The sequence below is a fragment of the Panthera tigris genome, chromosome D4 (genome assembly GCF_018350195.1).
Source record: "Panthera tigris isolate Pti1 chromosome D4, P.tigris_Pti1_mat1.1, whole genome shotgun sequence".
In the NCBI taxonomy this organism is placed as follows: Eukaryota; Metazoa; Chordata; class Mammalia; order Carnivora; family Felidae; genus Panthera; species Panthera tigris.
The window spans coordinates 87,985,457-88,004,854 of record NC_056672.1 but is presented as its reverse complement, the minus strand read 5'-3'; the positions used below and the strand labels follow the sequence as shown (position 1 = coordinate 88,004,854).

The following is a 19,398-nucleotide window of genomic DNA, read 5'->3' as shown; positions in this document are numbered from 1 at the left end:
GTTGATCTACTGTGTCGTATCCAGTCGGCTAAGCCAACTGTCGAACCAGCCAGACCATACTTTGCCAGGAAAGAAAACAACTCTCACTTCCTCTTTCCAACTCACACATACATGTTTTTATGCACCCATATGACTACCACTCACTTCTCGATTCCAATCCTAAAACGGGTGGATGAATGGAGGGGAGGAGGGGACCGCCTGAGCCTCTGCCGGAAGTTGCTACCTGAATAGAACCAAAATCAGATGCTTCCCCGTCAGTATGTCTTAGGATTCTCGTGCTTTGTCGCCCTGGGAATCCCCGTCCAGAAATCTGGACTCCTGCCTCTTGAGGCACCCGGGGACGGTGACGTGCCTCCGTAAACCGAGGGGAAATGTGACCGGGGACACGGAAAGGAGAAGGGCACGGGGTGTCCGGCGCAGACACAATTCTCAGAGGGGTGCGTTTTAGGGAAGAGGGTGCACACGAGGGGAGGAGCTGGGAAGGACTCCCTGAGGGCCACCCCCGCCCACCTCACCCGGGGGAGTCTTCACTCCCCCTGCTGGAAGACCAACCACCACTGGACACTCTTGATCCCCACCCCGCCCCCCAGGCCTCAGGCACTACGGGGGAGCGTGGGCTTTGGGGACAGTGCGAGCGGGCGTGTCTGAGATTCAGTTTCTCTCTTTCCAAAGCAGACACCCCGGTCCCCGCAGGCTCCTGCCAGAGGCGGTGCGGGCCGTGCACAGTGACCCACACGCCCATGCCCCCCGGCAGCAGGAACCCTGGGCCTCCCCGCGCCCCAGCACTGACTGCCGCCTCTCATCCCTCTTCCTGCTCGCCAAGTCTGGGTTTGAACAGATCTTTCCTCCTCAGTCTTGTTTCTTCCTCCTCTTTGTCCTGGGCCACACGTGCAAACACAAAACTCAGCCAGGGCCACAGAGATGCTCCGTCTCAAGTCTTCCTGTAAGTGGTTCATGTGAGAGCACACCCAAAAATTCTGCCTTCGCACCCCAAGAACACCAGCATGATAACGTGAGAAAGTATGGCACTGGGGACGCCCGGATGGCTCAGCCCGTTAAGCGTCTGACTCTTCATTTCGGCTCAGGTCATGATCTCATGGGTCATGAGTTCGAACCCCACGTCGGGCTCTGTACTGACAGTGTGCAGCCTGCTGGGGATTCTCTCTCTCCCTCTCTCTCTCTCTCTCTCTCTGCCCCTCCCCCTCACAAGCTCGCTCTCTCTCTCTCTCTCTCTCTCTAAATACATAAATAAGCTTAACAAAAAAGAAAAAGTACAGTACTATCTAGGATTGTACATAAACCTCAAAGACACCGAGGGCCCGAGGGCCAGCTGCACAGCCATGCTCCTGGACATCCAGAGCTACTTTTAAGCTCTGATGGCAGAGCTGAGTAGGTGGGACAGAGCCCATATGGCTTGAAAGTCTAAAGCAATTTACCGGATGGTCCTTTTGGGGGAAAAGAAAAAAAATGTTTAACTTTGAAAGAATAAACATCTTACGGACTGTGGGATCATGAGCTGATCGAGAGCCGGATGCTGAACCGACTGAGCTACGCAGGCACCCCCTCCCCGAATGGTCCTTTAAGAAAAGTTACGCCAACCCCCGATCCTGAGTAAATCTGCACCTCTCAAATCTCTTAGCTAATACTACTCTCTTCGATGTGGAGCTTGCTTTCCGTAAAATGTTCTAAGTGCTCACCTTGGACCTGAAAAGGAAGAAGTGAAGCATCACGTGTTTTATCCACCAACTATCCACCTACTACACTTATCCACCAACTACATAAGGGAGGTGAGGAAGAAAGAGTCCATGATCGTAGCCTGCAGAGGTCGGCAGGAGAAGCGCCTGGTGTCTGCAGACGTGTGCCCTGGGGAGGGGACACCGGTTTAGGACTTCAGAGCAGTGTGACGGGTGTGTGGAAAGGGGGAAGCAGGGAGAGGGGAGGGAGGGGAACAGGGGCCCAGAGAAGATAAAGAAGCTAGGGAGCACCTGGCGAGGCACTGAAGGGAGTCAAAACGGGTCCCTGGGAGGATGTCCCATCGCTTCCGAGACCCAGAGACCCAAGGACTGACCGGGACTTGGATAAGGTAAAGATTCTTCACTAAGGTAAAGCGCTGGGAGGGGGGATGGGTTTCAGGAAGAGCGAAGACAAGAGACAGGACCTGCGGCGAGGATGGGCGAGGATGGGCGAGGATGGGCGAGGATGGGAAGCTGTAGAAGGGCAGGCAGGGGAGGGCGGGACCCCCTGGGTAGCGGAAGCGAGGAGTGGAACTGGTCAGACTGGCTCCAGCCAAGTGGGGGGGGGGGGGGCCCCCCCGCGCAGGTAGCAGGGAGAAGGCACTGGATAGAAAAGCTGTCACACAGAGAGCAGCAGGAAGAGTCCCGAGCTGGCAGGGTGCACCTGCCAGAAACTAGGAGGTGTGGGTGCTGACTGAAGATGTGCAGAGGTACGATGACCTGAGCCTGACCTGAGCCTGACCTGAGCCGAGCGGAGGGCAGGCTCTGGAAGCCAGGCTCCGACCCCTCTCGAGTGGGCTCACGCAGCGGTGGCCCGACAAGCTCAAACCGCCCTGGACACAACTGCCCCGGTCCCTTCCTACAACAAGACCAAGTCTCGTCCCTTAGTTGACTCGTTTTCGGGCTCCTATGCATACACCTGTTTGCAAATCTCAAGGCCCTGCCTAAACCTTCTGCCGAGGCTCTCCGAGAGGCTCTCCGCCTGACTTCCGGGTTGAAGCACTTTTAAACACGCCCAAGTAACACCTCCAAAAGCCTCTAGGGGACTGAGCTTTAACCCCCCAAAGGTTAAAGAACCCGGCCTCCCGGGAAAGGTAGAGGGTTCATGTTGCCAAAGAAGTGACCTGGTGAACTTCTGTCCAAAAAAAAAAAAAAAAAAAAAAAAAATCAAGCCAAACCAAACATACAAAAAACTGCAAGCAAGCCCTTTGGAAATCTTTGTTGCTCAGAAAAAAAAAAAAAAGTGTGGCAATTCCTGCTCGGTGTTCGTCTCTGCTCTCCTACACTCTCGTCGCACAGATGGCACAACCATGACCCTTCGAGAAAGCTGTCCGGTCACCACGAACATCACCTTCCCTGACGGGTCCTGTTCGTTCACCGAACTTATTTATCCAAGAGAAGAGAACTGGCCTAGTGACCTTGCCACCCTCGTCAGAAGACGATCTCGGCGTGCTCTGAATGAACCTGCCCCCAACTCCCAGAGTTCTCTCTAACCCCAACAGCAAATGCCACAGGTGGAGAGCTGAGCTGGAGGAAAACAATTGGCCTAATTCTGTTGTTTGGAAGGTGCTCAGCAGAAGAGGATTAACTATCAAGCCGTCCTGCCCAATGTAAAAAGCCTGGGGGAAGTTTCTGGTTCTTCACACACAGCGTGTTACGTAAGATGGGACAGCTGGCCCGATACGGGAAGGTTCGTCCCTACTGTAACCAGGCTTCGTGTTCAGAAAGAAGAAGAAGAGAAACCGTGTTCGTTTTCTGATTCCAAGGACTCAATCCCGCAAAGGCAGACACGGAAAAACTTATCGTCCTCAAAACAAGAAGTGACCTTACACAGCGGCAGCATCCAAGTGAGATTCTGGACTCACCAGCTACACCTGCCTGTTCTTCACCAACAAACTCAGCAGCTTTTACAAATTTCTTTGAAATGGGTGTCCAGCGGGTTAACAGGAGAAGAAAGTCTGCCAGGGGACAGTGGTTTCATTTGCAAATACCTCGGCGCTCTTTATGCAAAGGACACAGTGACTGCCTACTCTGTGCACACAGTTTGCACTTCCCCACCACGTGGCGGGTGCAGGCAAGGCAGAGCGCGGTGAAGGGTATTGATCGTGATTTCTGGAAACAGTGGGCCAGGGAGACTGGACTGTCCATTACTGGGGCGTGTGCTCAGAGCCAGACAACTCAGTTTTAGTTTTGTATTGACGTCCTGTAAGAAGTGAAGCACGATTGCCCTGAGAAGGGAAAATGGTTACTTCGCATTAGAGCTTTTCACGAAGGCAAAACTGCAGAAAATGCAATCAGTCATATTTGGTCTAAGAAATCACTGGCACCAGCCAAACAAGATCACAGGGGACCGTTTTGGAGCAGCCATTTAAAATGGTCACCGGGCGCCTGGGTGGCTCAGTCGGTTGAGCGTCCGACTTCGGCTCAGGTCACGATCTCGCAGTTCATGGGTTCGAGACCCGCGTCTGGCTCTGTGCTGTCAGTTCAGAGCCTGCAGCCTGCTTCGGAGTCTGTGTCTCCCTCTCCCTGCCCCTCCCCCGCTCACACTCTCTCTCTCTCTCTCTCTCTCTCTCAAAAATAAAAATAAAAAAATTTTTTTTTAAATGGTCACCTAGGGGGCGCCCGGGTGGCTCAGTCGGTTGAGCGTCCGACTTCGGCTCAGGTCACGATCTCGCGGTTCGTGGGTTCGAGCCCCGCGTCGGGCTCTGTCCCAACAGCTCAGAGCCTGGAGCCTGTTTCGGATTCTGTGTCTCCCTCTCTCTCTGCCCCTCCCCCGTTCATGCTCTGTCTCTCTGTCCCAAAAATAAATAAACGTTAAAAAAAAAAATTAAAAAAAAAATTAATAAATAAATGGTCACCTAGTTCCAATGGGTAGACCTTGCCTGGGTGTATATTCATAAACAGTATCTTGGGGTGCCTCGGTGGCTTAGTCAGTCAAGTGTCTCTCCTGATTTTGGCACAGGTCATGATCTCACAGTTTGTGGGTTCAAGCCCCACATTGGGCTCTGCACTGGCAGTGTGGGGGCCTGCTTGCAATTCTTGCTGTCTCCCTCTCTCCCTGCGTCTCCCCCACTCGCATGCTCTTTCTCTCTCAAAATTAAGTAAACTTTAAAAAACAAAAACACGGGGCGCCTGCGTGGCTTAGTCGGCTGAGTGTCCGACTTCAGCTCAGGTCATGATCTCACGGCTCGGGAGTTCGAACCCCACAATGAGCTCTGTGCTGACGGTGCAGAGCCTGCTTGGGATCCTCTCTCTCCCTCTCTCTGTTCCTCCCCCACTCGTGCTCTCCTTCTCAAAATAAACTTAAAAAAAAAAAAAAAAAACACAAAGAAGTTTAAGCAGAAAGGAACTTTTACACCAAAATGAGCCACAGCCCCCTTATAAAGTTCCCAGCGTGAACCTATGCAATTATTCCAAAAAGGTTACCAACGTAACCTTTAGATGTTTAACACCTAAAAACGATGGCTGATGGGCACCGAGGAGGGCACCTGTTGGGATGAGCACTGGGTGTTGTATGGAAACCAATAGGACAATAAATTACATTTAATAAAAATAAATAGATAAATAAATAACAACAATGGCAATCTCCCCTTTTGGAAGACACTGGAGAAATCAGTCACACCAAATTACTTTTTCTACATACATCAAAACACGCTTCTTTTTTGGAAAAGGAAATTGCTCTGTATATACTATTGAACACCTTGATTTTTTTCCACCTAATACGACAACGTAGAAATAAGTGCATACACACGGTTGGGTAGGCAGGCAGACCGACAGAAGGCCAGAGAAGACGCTGGCTGACCCACTGCGTGCATATTCGTGTACAACCTAGTAAACTTCGGACTCCCTCTTCCAGTCCTACTTTGCAGGACGCCCAACGTGATCAAGGAGGTCCAAGTTCTCGGAACGAACCCATCTGATAGATACTCTTCACGGAGGTGCCGGGAGGGGGGGGGGGGCAGGCACTTCCACGTTGGTCTCAAACTCTTTGGAGGGGGGCTGAAGTGGGGTCCAGAACCAAACCACCAAATAACACAGGAATGAATGAGAGATGGGTGCTTCTAGAGAGAGCCTGTCAAACATGGGACCGGTGAGAAAGGGAGCCGACCGAAGCAAGGTCACCCCCTCCCCCGCCCCCACCTTCTCTTTCCCTAAGGTCAGGATGTAGCCACACGCTTCCTGAGAGTCGGGCATCGAATCTTAGCTTCTCTTTGGAGAAGAGTGGGAGCTTCAACCCCCACGCGCGTGTCTGAAGCACGAAGGGCCACGTCAAACAAAACTCTCGGATCAGTCGAGTGATTTCCGAACCGACGCGCAAAGGCCTCGTCTTTACCTCCGAGCCCAGCTGTAAACACTCTTGCATCGTCAGGGCGAGTAAGAGCTCAGGTGCGGGAGAGTCGCGGAGAAACATCCACCCCGGTCGGTCGTGGAAATGGCCGACACGCGGCTCCAGCTAAGCGGCAGGTTCGCTACCACCTGAAAGGCAAAGACGTTTCCCCGCAACTTACCTCCGTCATCCAAGGGCCGTTTCTGGACTCCGTATCCATACACTGAGGGGTCCACTAGAGGTGTGGAATTATTCAAGTGAGGAATTGAATCAATTTTAGCAGCGATCTACAGAGAGAATCAGATTTAAAGACTCAGTAACAAATCCGGGCTCCGTTTGAGGGAGAAAGACGAGAGAGCTCTCTTCAAAGGCCTGTGTTACCCCGCTTCTCCCCCTGACCTAGATTAGCACGAGGCAGCGTCGCCGAGGACACTTTTCATTGCTAACCGAGTCTTCTTTCGGCCTCAATAACAACGTGTCTTTAGCAGTAAAATACTTTTGAACATCAGTCTTCTACAAATCAGTATTTCTAAGCCATCCCTTGAAATACAGGTACACTGCATTCGAAGAAAACAGGCAGGCCACCGCCATGAAGAACTCTGTTCCAAAGGTTTTATTTATCGCAGGATTCCCTTAAGAAACCAATTCCCCGGTACTATTTAAAAGGCTGTGTCTGCTCAAACATGACCGCGCGTTAGGAAAACATCCATCCCATAACTTGAACGCCTGTTAAGTGATGATGTCATCTCTGCAGACATAGAACAGCAAGCCCCTCCCCACTGGGCGTGTCCGAGTAGGGGGGAGGGCGGAACACGGCTGTCTGTCCCAACTACCTCAGAAGGATTCCTACGCTGGACCAAGCGAGAGACCTCGGAGAGCGATTTCGATTTTTAATATTATCAGTTAAAAGAAAAATGATCATACAGCTATTGAAGTGTTTCTCCCCAGAAACAAACGCTGCGCAGAAAGTTCTGCCTACTTTGTTCTCGTTGGAAAGTTCAACGGGATCTCCCTGATCAATCAGCTCTTTATCATGTCATCAAAGGAATATTGGCAGCCACTGCTCTCGATGTTAGTCCCTGAGTTAAGCTCAAGAAGTAGGGGTGGACCAAGGGGCAGACGGAAGGGCTGTCCCACAGAGCGGGTCTTCGGTGGGAGCTCTGGGCTTGTCCCCATGTGCCCAGCTTCTGCGACCGACATGAATGACTTGAAACAAACAAAAAACCAAAGGCAAGCGTGACACTGAAACCCCAAGGCAGGGCTCGGATGTCAGGGATCCAGGGGTCAGGTCTCTCCCTCTGGCTTCCTAGCCCTGTGGTGTTGGGCAAGCCCCTCTCCCCTCTGCAGGGGATCCTTTGGATGTACCACCACCAGCTGCACCCTTTGGGGCAAGCTACCAACACACTCTCAGCACAAAGGAGCTTTGTATGCTAGAAAGCACTTCACAGCACGGCTGTTAAAATAAGGCAACTTGTCCAACAAATGCCGAGTGCCTACTATGTGCGGGGCTCTGTTCCGGGCACTGGGTTCCTGTGGTCAACGAGAATAACCAGGCCCCTACTCTGTGTCAGCAGTCAGTGGGGAGTGACAAGGTCTGTGAGCTGACCAGGAATCGATCATTTCAGCTGGTGATAAGCATTATACTAATAAGAAAAGATAGTGAATTGTGCTAATGAGAAGATAAGTGCTTAGGAGAGCTGCTTGAAACACGGTGATCGGGGAAGGCTGCTCTGATCTCTTTAGATCACGGGATCTAAGGCCTATCTGATGAGCAGTTGGCTATACAAAAATCTGAGGAAGAGCATTCCAGGCAGAGAAAACAGCCTGTACAAAGGCCCTGAGGCAGGAGCCAGCCTGCCTGGCAGGTATGAGTGTAGAAGAGAGAGAGGTCAAGGTCACTAGAGAAGAAAGAACTGGACGTGTTCCAAGACACAGGCAAGGGCCGGTTCGCCAGGGCTTGGATTTTACAGGAAGGGTGACAGAAAGCAACCGCAAGGCTGAATAGGAGAAGTAGCACGCTGATTTACGTTTTCAAAAGATCCCCTTGACAAGGAAGACAGCGTCTAAGGAGACAGGAGTGAGATCATTCAGGAGATATGCTAGGTCAGGGGTCAGCAAAGCATGGCTGGTGAACCACCTGCTTTTGTAAAGAAAGTTTTACTGGAATACAGCCGCGTGCATTCCGCGTTGAGGAACTGAGCGGAGACCGTGTGGCGTACGATGCCCGTATAGATCATTTACTGTTTGGACCTTTAAAGGGAAAAGTCTGCCGGCCCCTGTCTAGGCTAGAGATGATGGCACCCTGGATGAGCGCTTGCTTAAAAACAGTATTATAAATAACTGATTACAATACTAAGACCTGCTGCTAGAAACCCAACCTCCTATATCCAAGAGGCCATTTGCTATCAAACGAAACACTGTACAAACCTTGCCTCTACCACGGACTCGCAATCTTGCTTTCCGTATTTGTTTTGGATAAGCTTGTGGAGGTTGGCTACTTAAGATCCAAATGTTACTTTGAACGACCCAGCTGGCAAAACAGGTGGATTAAAAGGCGAGGACACTGCAGTGGCTGGTGCCCCAAGGAGACTCTTGCATGTGCCATGATAAACCGAGTGGCAAATGACTGACGTGGGGGTTTTGGGGATTACTGGCCCGGTTGCTTTCACAGATGGCCCCAAGTGCTCCCGGTAGACAGTGAAGATGACCCCAAAACACAAAGAAAGGGGGACAAGGGCTCATGATTCTCAGTGGAGTCCCCCAACAGCATGCATGTCAAATCACTCCCAAACACAGAACCCCAAAACATAAACTCGACACATTAGGCACGTTCCCTGCTCCTTTGGGAGGACACTCTCAGCTTCCAGATCTTTTCCCTCCCTTCCAAAGTAGCTAGAGTGTGTTCCTGAGTCTTTGGCCTTCCTTATAATTTCTACGGTTAGGTTTCACATGTTGCCGGAATGTCATTTTTTCCCAAAGCCGATACGCTAAAAATGTTACAATAGTTTCCTGTTCCTGAATTTGATTAAAGGCTGAGGCTCTCAGATGTGTTCTTAAGTCATGTTTACTTCAGTTATCTATAATTTGGGAAATTTCCACTAAGAGAAAAGCAGTACAGAATACTGGTTAAGAGGGGTAGCCCTGAAGTCAATGGGCTGCACTTGAACTCTTGGTTAAACAATGTTAAACAGGAGTTTGACAATACAAGATACAATTATATCACTGACAATACGTTGTAGATATAACAACATTCTATAAAGAGACAAGGAACTCTTTCCTTCATACAAATGCAACCTTGTTTCAAGAAATGATTTTACATGTCCACTAAAATAAGGAGTTAAAACTTAGTGTTTACTTATGTGCCGGGTACTTTGCAAAGACCATTTTAAATTCGCTACCTCACTTGTTCCTCTCCCCGATTCTCTAGGAGGCTGGTAGGATTTCCATTTTAAAACAAGGAAAAGTGAGGCTCAGAGAAGCTGAATGCTCTGCCCAAAGTCACACGTCTCATAAGCGGAGGCACCGTATTTAAGCCTGGCCTGCCCAGCTCTAGTCTGTGCTATCGACCACAGTGCTGGGCACCCCCTTTCGTCCGCCTAAGACTTTCTTAAGTATTTCTCACTTCCCAAGGACCTGAGACCTAATGATTTCCAGGGCACGGAACTGAAGCAATTCCTCACGTCGTAACGGACCGTTGGCGGGTAGCTGCTTAAGGGAGGTGAGGTACATTCTCAGCTCTTATTGGTGCTGGCCAGAATATAAGAGAGTCACTGAAGCCAGGATATTCCAACAAAACCAAGGCCAGTCCGGAGCTTCTCAGAGAGCCTGACCTTGAGGGGACTTTGCTACTGACTGTTTTTGCCACTCGACCCCCTTCTCCCCTCTTTTGGAGGGAGGCAAGGAGGAAAATCGGTTATCTTGCTACACGTGCTATTTGAGGCACCGTTATAGATGAGACACTAATCAACGTCACACCTGTGACCCCGACTCTGAATAGTTAGCGGCAACGAGGAGAGGGGGAGCGCTGAACTAGGAGGCAGTCAAGAGTCCTGGTTTTCCAGCCAGCTCTTCCAGGGTACGACCCCCAACGGCCTTGCTCCTTGGGGGTACTCACCTGTAAAATGCACGGACAGACTAAACCAGCGTTTTCCTAAGAGAAAGAGGTACACAGGCATGTTTGGGAGACGCACGGATAAATGTTTTTAAACTTCTGTATATATATATTTCTTAGTTACCTTCCATGCATGGCAAAGTTTTTCACTTCTGCCAGTGATTAAGTTTCCTTTTAGAAATATTTTAAGTAAGTCTGAATTTTAAAAAGATTTAAAAATACTAAGTAAACACCGAGGGGGTCAGCGTTATGGCGAAAATCATGAAGGCGATATGCAAATCATTAAACTTAGGAATCAGCCATTAATCATCCCCAGGGCACACGTCTGCGACTAAAATTCTCTGACAAGGCCCATAATCCAAGTAGCTCGCCTTGTAAACCCAAACGGGAAGCCGTGACTATCTCCACTTCACAAGGAAAACATTATACCGACCAGGAACAGACAAAGCCACCTGAAGACCCAGTCATCCACACACCGTGTCCGTGCTACAGCCGCTGCTGATGGTCACGGACCCAGCAAGCACAGGCTGCAAGCTCCCGCCACCTGCCAGGGAGCAGGAACCCAACTTGCCTCCCGGGAACCCCTGCTCCACGGTCCCGAGTGACCCCGCTCAGACCCTGAGAAGACGTGGGCTGGACCGAAAGCCGCTGCTTCCCACAGCAAGAAGAAACGGCGTGTCACCCAGGCAGCGGAGCCCAACGGCTAAGACCAGGTCCCAGATGGCAGGTTCTGGAGTCAGGGTGTGCAGGGTCAAGTCCCAGTGGCACTTCCCACGACCCAAGAGGGTCCCAAGGAGAGCAGCAGGTGTCTCAGACTTATCGCCTGCTAAGTGCCTGATGGTGCCCCCATTCCGTCTTCATGGGGACCTTACACGGTAGCTACTCTTCTCCTTATCGTGGGATCGGGAGCGTCTACCCGTGACTGTATCCACCGGGATAATGAAATAACAATGTAAAGCACCCAGGACAACGCCAGGCCCGTGGTAAGAAATAAGAAGTGTTTACTTTTGTATTTTATTCAAGAATAATAATAATAATATAGAGAAGGACACGGATCGTAAGTTTACAGCTCGTTGAACGTCCACTTCCTAAAATGCCTGTGGACTAGGGTCAAGATCAAGACACAGAACATTTCCGGCACCCCTGAGGTCTGCCTCATTACCTCCTTCCGTCACTACCCACCCCCACCTCCCAAGGGGGACCTCCTAACGTCTAATATTAGCTATAAAAAAAAATTATCACAACCATCAAAGACCTCCATTTTCCAGACGAAGAAACTTAAGACTTAAAGAAGTTACATTGTGTGTCCAGTCACTAAGCTGGCGAGTGGCAGAACCAGAACCTGAACTCACACGGTCTGAATCCGAAGTCTTAACGGGCACTTCAGGTCCAGCAGCAGCCCCTTACCCACGGGGGGATACATCCCAAGACTCTGGAGGCCTGAAACCACAGGCAGCACCCAACCCCACGTATATCGTTTTTCCCTTTACATACGTGCCTGTGATAATAAGGTCGACCTTACAAGTTACGTAAGGTAAGAGATGAACGATAACTAAAAGGAAAATAGAACTGTATAATATACTGTAAAAAAAAAAAGTTATGTGAACATGGTGTATCTCGTACTGGACCCGCTCTACTTGTGGTGACACGAGGTGGGTGACAGAGGCGTTGTGGAGCAGCGTTAGGCTACTACTGACCTGACAACGTGTCAGGAGGACCGTTTGCTTCTGGACTGTGATGGACCAAGGGTGACTGAAACTCTGGAAAGCAAAACCGCAGATGGGGGGGGGGGGGGGGGGCTACTGTACTACCCCCTGGGGTTTTGCGACCATCAAATGAGAGAACGTATATGGAAGTCCTTGCCTGGCATCCAGCGCGACAGGGGCTCCATGAATGCTGGCCATTGTTGTCATGAGACGGGGCCCCAGCTGATCCTGCCCTATTTACTAGCATTAACCAAAACAAGGAATTCTATAGGCCAAATAAGGTACAGCACTTCGTGGTGGCTTTCCTGACAACCTCATGCCGCCCACATTGGGGCAGAATGGAATACTCCCCTCTCTGTGTCTGCAAAGCACTTTATAAACTACCTTTGAATAATGTAACTCACTGACAAAGTTATTGGTTCTATGGTCTCCCCACTATAGGGAGCTCTTGGAACAGACTTGTCTCAAGCTTCTTAGTACCGCCAGGACAAAGGTTTTTTAACTGAGAACTTCAGGGCTTGGCTTTAGAGAATTCACGAACCTCCTGAAATTACACACAAAACTATTTAAACATTGCTGTGGTGAGGTTCAAAGTTTTCAAGAGTCTTAAAAAGGCCCCTGCTCCCAGAAGTTAAAGCACAACTCCCCTGATGCATAGCAAAGTGCTCGCCACATGGACGGTACCCCTCCAAGGCTTGCTAAATTTAAAGCAGATCTGGAGAAGCCCACTGGTAGCCACGATGCGAAGACGACCAGGCGAAGCTCTAAGCTGAAATAACGCTCCAGCTGGACCCTCCAGCGCAGGCCCTAAAGAGGGTAGGTCCGTTCCCCTTCTACCCTACGTCCCAGTGAATTCCACCAGCATCCTTCGATGCTTTGTTCAGATTCTGAAGTCTCAGAGATGGAAAATTAGCCAGCTACCTCTGTGAAGGAACCAAGCCCTTAGAATGCAGAAAATGGGGGTCCAAGAACGACGGCATTAACTCTTTGTGTGCCTTTGAGAAAACTGCTTCGTTTTCCTTTGGCTCGTTATTGTCAAATACACGAGGAGAATGAGAACCCTCGTCCCGGCTTGCTCACTTCACTTGCTCACGGGCAGGACTGAGCCCACAAGAAGACGAAACCAGCCGCAAGCTGTCGTATCTTTGTGCTGGCCCAGCATCCAGGCAAGAGGCCCATGGAGTCAGCAGATCCTCCAATAATGGCAGGCAATTCGAATCACATCACTACTTCTATTAACACTACTCCGTCTTGCAAGTGATTTGCTATCATCTGGTGTGAGGATGAAAGTATAGTCAATGTCTCCAAGAGAAGTACCAACTATTCTTTCCCAAGTGTCTGTATAAGAAAACTCCAAATGCGACACAGTTTCAAGAGAGGTGATTCTTAACAGAATAAAAGGGTTGCACAGGAAAGCTGGGGAGAAGGGGAGTCTGAATAGGTGCCCAATACAACATAATACAAAGCAAAAGAACCCAAAGATATGATCAATTTTTGTTCAACTCCAGCTAGATGTCAGCTCTCTGAACGTTTGCAGGCTTGAAGCAACTATTGAGATTATGTAGCTTAACGTTTCCTGAAACGTGATCTGTAGAATATGACTTGGTTTTATGAAAAGAAAGTATGAAATTACATTAACTTCAGGATATTTACAACGCACACCCCGAACTCTTGTAGGACTTAATACACACAAGCGTATTAAAGGTTTGGAGAAATCTGGCATTAAAAAGTCAATTCACCTTTACTTAACCCTGTATTCCCCAAATGTTATCTGTCCACGACCCCTTTCCCATGGAAGATCTACGAACAGCCTGTAGATCAAATGTTGGGAATGGCTGGCCCAGCATGAGGTCATATAGCTACTTGCGGGAGACCCAGGTCTCCTAACTCTCCATACACAATTCTTTCCATTAGAAATTTCAAATAAAGGGGGCGGCTGGGTGGCTCAGTCAGTTAGGTGTCCGGCTTTGGCTCAGGTCATGATCTCGCGGCTTGTGAGTTCGAGCCCCACGTCGGGCTCTGTGCTGACAGCTCGAGCCTGGAGCCTGCTTCGGATTCTGTGCCTCCCTCTCTCTGCCCAACCCACTCTCATTCTGTTTCTCTCTCAAAAATAAACAAACAAACAAACAAAAATCTCAAATAAAGGTGTGCCTGGGTGGCTCAGTCGGTTAAGCTCAGTTAAGTCCGACTTCGGCTCAGGTCATGATCTCACGGTTCGTGGGTTCGAGCCCTGCGTCGGGCTCTGTGCTGACAGCTCGGAGCCTGGAGCCTGGAGCCTGCTTCGGATTCTGTGTCTCCCTCTCTCTCTGCACCTCCCCTGCTCATGCTCTGTCTCTCTCTCAAAAACAAATAACAAAGACATTTAAGGAAAAAAAAAGTCTTTCCTTTAAAAGAAACAAAGCAATTTCAAATAAAAACCAGAGATGGACTCACAATTTGGAAAGGGATGAGGAGAAAACAACTTGTTGACTAGGCATCCCAATGGCAACCCAGAGAGCCAATGCCCCGTGTGAAAGGGCAGCTGCTACTCGGCTCCTGCTGGGTACTGCCATTCCAGAATGTGGGAGCAGCGTGGCCAGATTTTTTCCAGAAAAGCTAGAAATCTCCAGTTTTACTGGACGTCATTCTAGTTTCTAAGTGTTGGCATTGTGTAGGTGAAACAAAGCGTGCCTGCAGGCCCCCTGTGAGCCTTCTCCAGCCCGTGGGCCACCGGCTTGGGAACTCTGGTCTAGGCAAATTTGTATCTACAGAACAAATGGGACTCTGGAAGAAACCAAAGTTTGATGATACATTTGGGCTATCAGATTTTAAGAGAAAGGTAAAGAAGTGTCCGCTGAAAACGAGAAAAACCTTAGAAACATACAGTGGAACGCAGTGTGCATTTACTATTTACCTTACAATAGCAAACGGGAAGTTCAGGGCTTCCGTGAAAGCAGTGACCCAAGTAGATGGTCACATCACCAAAACCCTTGAACAAGGTCTCACTCTTTACAGGGTACTCTACTGGGTCCCACCAAAGATACAGCAACAGGGTTTGAGGGAGCAAAAATGAACGCACCTTCAGTCGTCAGTCCCTGGTGACTGAGGGACCTGAGCTACGCAAACTGGGCGTGTGTGAGAGTCTCGGCGGAGTCCGGCTTAAATCGATGGAGACGCCACACACTTGCCGTGAGTCAGAAACATCACACATTAAGGAAGCAGAGGCAGTCTCTCTCTGGGAGTGACCAGGGGCCAATGAGCAAAGGCTCTGTCTTTTAATGGCGGATGCACAGTCTCGTAAAGGCAACGTAGCGCCAGATCTTCTGCTGAGGCTCAAAGTGTGAGACAGCAGCACGGCATGGCATCTTCCGGAGGACCGAGGAAATTCTGAGGCCCCAACCCAGTGAACCTTTCCCCCCAAAAAGTACTGTAAAGAACAGGCGCCAGGCCTACGGAACTGTCCAAAAGGCTGCTTTCTTACTGGTTCTGCATCGGCTCAGTCCCGATCGTTAGGGCGCAGAACCGTCATGGTGCTCAACCCCGACAGGCTCCGGTCACACTGTATTCAGGCGAACGGGACAGCCGCGGAGTTATGCAACACACAGCACTGACTGCGTCTAGGTCGACACAGGAGCTTAAAGTCCCGAAAAGCACCAGCCGTCAGGCAAGAGAACTTCTAGTCGGGTGATGACCGACAGACAGCTGGCCCAACCTGGGGAAGGCGGCTGGGAACCTGCGACACACTGTGGCGGTCACACTGTCCTGTGAACAAGCAAACGTGTGCGCCAGATGGCGGAGGCTACCGGATCCCCAGGAGCAGGGGGCTTTGGGGAAGTATTTTCGCTCTTAGAAAAAACCAACCAAACAGAAGGGATTCGTATCTAGTTATCCATCATCTCCACGAAGACGTCTGGGAGCCCAGTCAGGGTGAAAACGCAGTGTGGCTGCAGGGCAGGATGGCCGAGCCTGGTCTGGCTCTGGGTCCACCTCCCACCCTTACGAGGACCCTACTCTCTCTAAACGAGTTTTAGATCTTTAGTCTTAGATCTTCATCAACGGGACCGAGTCAGACCGCGCTTGGACACGTGGATACTCCCCTTCAGAACGGTCGTACGCTATTAACTCACTGCTGGGGAAAATTTTAAATTTTACACAACTTCAGAGACTCCCTTTTGATCGAGGAATACCGTGTTCACAGTGAACTAACAGTAAGAAGGGGCTGGTTCCCTCTGTTGGAAAGAGTCCAGAGGATACGCAGGAGGCTTCAAGATGCCAGGCAGGAAGCTTAGTGGGTTTAGGTACTGGACTCCACAAACCAGACTTAATAGAAACAGGAGGTTCAAATCCCAGCAGGGTCAATTTGGACTTTATTGTGGTTTTCTAGATAAAGTGAGCACAAGACAGCTTACTCCTCCCTGACAAACTAGCGAGGGCTTTATAGACCGTTGCCGGTGTTTATGAGGGCATGTCAGGGGGCGAGGGGGTGGAGGGAAGCTGCACAATCATTTAAATAAATAAGTACACTGTCTTTTATTTCCAGTTACTGGAGAGAAAAAAAGCACATCTCTGCAACATGCCGTGTATACAATGAAGTAGAACCATCATCAACCGGATGCCCAAATAACAGGAGACCCTTTGAGGTAAGCTCTTCTATAAAGCACACAACAGGACGCCTGGGTGGCTCAGTCGGTGGAGCGGCTGACTTCGGCTCAGGTCACGAACTCGTGGTTCGCGAGTTCAAGCCCCACGTCGGGCTCTGTGCTGACAGCTCAGAGCCTGGAGCCTGCTTCCGATTCTGTGCCTCCCTCTCTCTCTGCCCCTCCCCTGCTCACGCTCAGTCTCTCTTTCTCTCTCTCTCTCTCAAAAATAAATAAAAACATTTTTAAAAAATAATAAAAAATAAATAAAGCACACAACAGTTTCAATTTCTCACATTCCATTCTTGCTCAATGCGAATCTGGAAATAAACCTAAAATTACCCACAAACCTGTTTTTTTTTCTTTAGATTTTTAAAGGCCATCAAATCCTTGGAGATAGTATCGACCTCCAGCTGTTAATACTCAGAAGTAATACACTTACAGCACTGTCTCCATTGGGCTTATTACTGCTCCAGTCAATGGCGCATTTCAGAGCTGGGAACATTTCCAATGAAGTTCTCTTTGCTAGTAGGAAACACCACTGCTTCAACAATCCACATTAGGTCAGCATTTAACAGAGGGTCTCCCTCCCTCTTGAGCAGGTTGTCCAAGAATACGAGTTCAACCACTGGCTCAAGAGGAGCAGAAAGTCTTCTCAATGGTTCAAAATTCATTTTATGTTCAACTACAGGCCTTCTGTAAACTGAGGATCTGAGCTCTTTAGGGTAGTGACTATAATTCTTCCTGGATACAGAGGGCCACCAGGTCGAGTGTCACATAGCAGCCACAAAGCGAAAGCCATTACATTATTAGTAGCCAGTGAGAAACAAAGTTCAGGACCCTGTACTGTAGAGGAGAGCAGTGCAACACGCCGGCAAGCAGAGTGGTGGGAGGGGAGCTGGATGGCATCCATTACAGCCACCGGTTGGCTCTGAAGTCTAAGTAGGGTGGATACTCACTACTGTACTGGTTGATGCCTAGGCAGTAAGTAACAAGCCATCAGACACAATTTTAGGTGGAACCACAGGTTTGGAAAGTGCTGGGATCCAATATGTCTATAGGAGCATCGGTATTAAAATGAAAAGTCAGTATCGGGGACACAGGTAGGGTTCCCGCCCCTGGAATACCGGAAAGAGATGTAAAGACCATATCTTCAAGCGACCAAGTGGAGACCTTCTTCTAATACAATGAGTCCTGTGGCTTTCTGTTAGGAATCAAGCAGTAATTAGTTACAGCCCAACTTTTACACTGTCAGTTAGTTATGCCTACAATTAAATAGGAAGAGACGATGACTGTAACACACTCAGCAGAAACGGTTTAGGTGTCAGAGCTAACCTGTAAGATTTACACACGATACAAGGACACGTTTTGCTCTAAGCACCCTGCCGGAAGCCAGAGTATTCCTGGCAGGTCCCATATTCGCTCTCCAGGGAAGCCCGCAATCTCTTAAAACCCAGCTTAGTTAACTCTGGCAAAATGCACGACATTGTCAGATGGTAAAGTTTCACCGTTGGGATGAGTCCATCTCACATTCTCCCCGAGAGAGAGAGGAAAACTACTGCCCGTAAGGGATTACTTCTACGTCTTGGGGACCACCCACACCTATGTAACATCCTCCTCTCTCCCCTCTCCCAGAGCAACTTCAAAAGTAAAGTACCCTCGAATTCCTTCCACTCCAGTCTTGGAATACAGGAAGTCCGAAGACGATGTTTTCCAAGTTTTAAGAAGCTACAGGGCCCGAGACGGCCGCTCTGTGTCTATACCCGGGTCCTCACCGGGAGCTCCCCAGCCCCCTTCCCCTCGCGAACCCCAGAAGCCCACGCTGGATGCCCTGCAGGCCCAGCCCGGGCGCGGGGGCGCGATGGGGCCAAGCGACCCCGGCAAACCGTTTCCCAGCGGCTGCACCTAGGAGAGCCGCCCGACAGGCTGGGCCCGGGCGTCGCGGTGGCGCTTCCTCCCTCCGCTTCCCCGGCTGCCGGCGCCCCAAGAAAAGGCCGAGCTCGGCTGAGGCGTCAGCCCAGGCTGCCTCCCGCCCCCAGGCCCGACCCCCTCCTCCCAATCGGGCCCGGCCCGGCCCCGCCTCGGGCTCTCGTGCTCCCTCCAGCCGGCCCCGCCCGTACCTGCCGGACCCGGTGCAGGGCGTCCACGAAGCCCTCGGCTTTCATCCCCACCGGAGCGCTCTGCCCCTGCACCAGCTCCGCCATTACCGCCCCCGCCGCCGCCGCCGCTCAGCTCCCCCGTCCGGCCTCCAGCTCCGCTTGGGGACCCGTAGCCGGAAAGGGAAAGTCGCCCCACTTCCGGCGGAAGGGAAGCCGGGACGCTGGAAGCGAGAGGAGCCGTGTCTGTGGGGGGGCGGGGCCAGGGCACGTGATCCCAGCCCGGCCGGAAGTGGGGGCGGGGCCGCGGGCGCGGGGGCGTGTCCAGCGCCGGGGGCGGCAGCGGTCTGGCCTCGAGGAACGGGGAGCTGTTCCCAGACCGGATTTGGGCCAGGCCCGTCGCTGATGTCGTGACAGGCCCTTGAGGCTCGGGTGGGGCCCGAGGTGTCCGGCTCTCGGCTGTTTGGAAACCCAGAGAGGAATGACGTGGTTTTCCCAAGACAGCCCCCGAGCAGCCCTGGTTCACTAAAAGCCTGACCCTGGCCGTCCCTCCCAGGAATGGCCATTGGTTTGGAATACTGGGACTGAGCTCTTGGAAATGGCACCATTGAGGGCCCAGAGGGAGGCTGGAGGGCGAGGGGGCAGCGCCGCAAAATGTCTGTTCCCCAACATTTGCAAAGAGCACCCGGCCGGGGTCCAGGTGGCAGGAGGACGAGGCTGGGCTAAACCACACCTGGCATTACCTGGCGACACAGCTCAGGAAGGACGCTCCCGCTGGAAAGCCAGCATGCTGTCCTCTTACACATTCC

At 50.8% G+C, this 19,398-nt stretch overlaps 1 protein-coding gene across 5 annotated transcripts in view; it reads right to left on the bottom strand.

Moving 5' to 3' along the window:
- The window catches only part of FUBP3 (far upstream element binding protein 3), a 50,890-nt gene extending 32,134 nt beyond the window's left edge, over positions 1-18,756 (bottom strand). For all 5 annotated transcript variants that reach the window (XM_042963476.1, XM_042963478.1, XM_042963475.1 and 2 more), the window contains exons 1-2: positions 18,614-18,756; positions 6,242-6,347 (exon numbers count right to left, since the gene is read on the bottom strand). In XM_042963476.1, coding sequence (XP_042819410.1) covers positions 6,242-6,347; positions 18,614-18,697 — 190 coding nt within the window. In that variant the 5' untranslated portion in view covers positions 18,698-18,756. The remainder of the gene's footprint in view (positions 1-6,241; positions 6,348-18,613) is intronic.
- Positions 18,757-19,398: the final 642 nt, after the last annotated feature.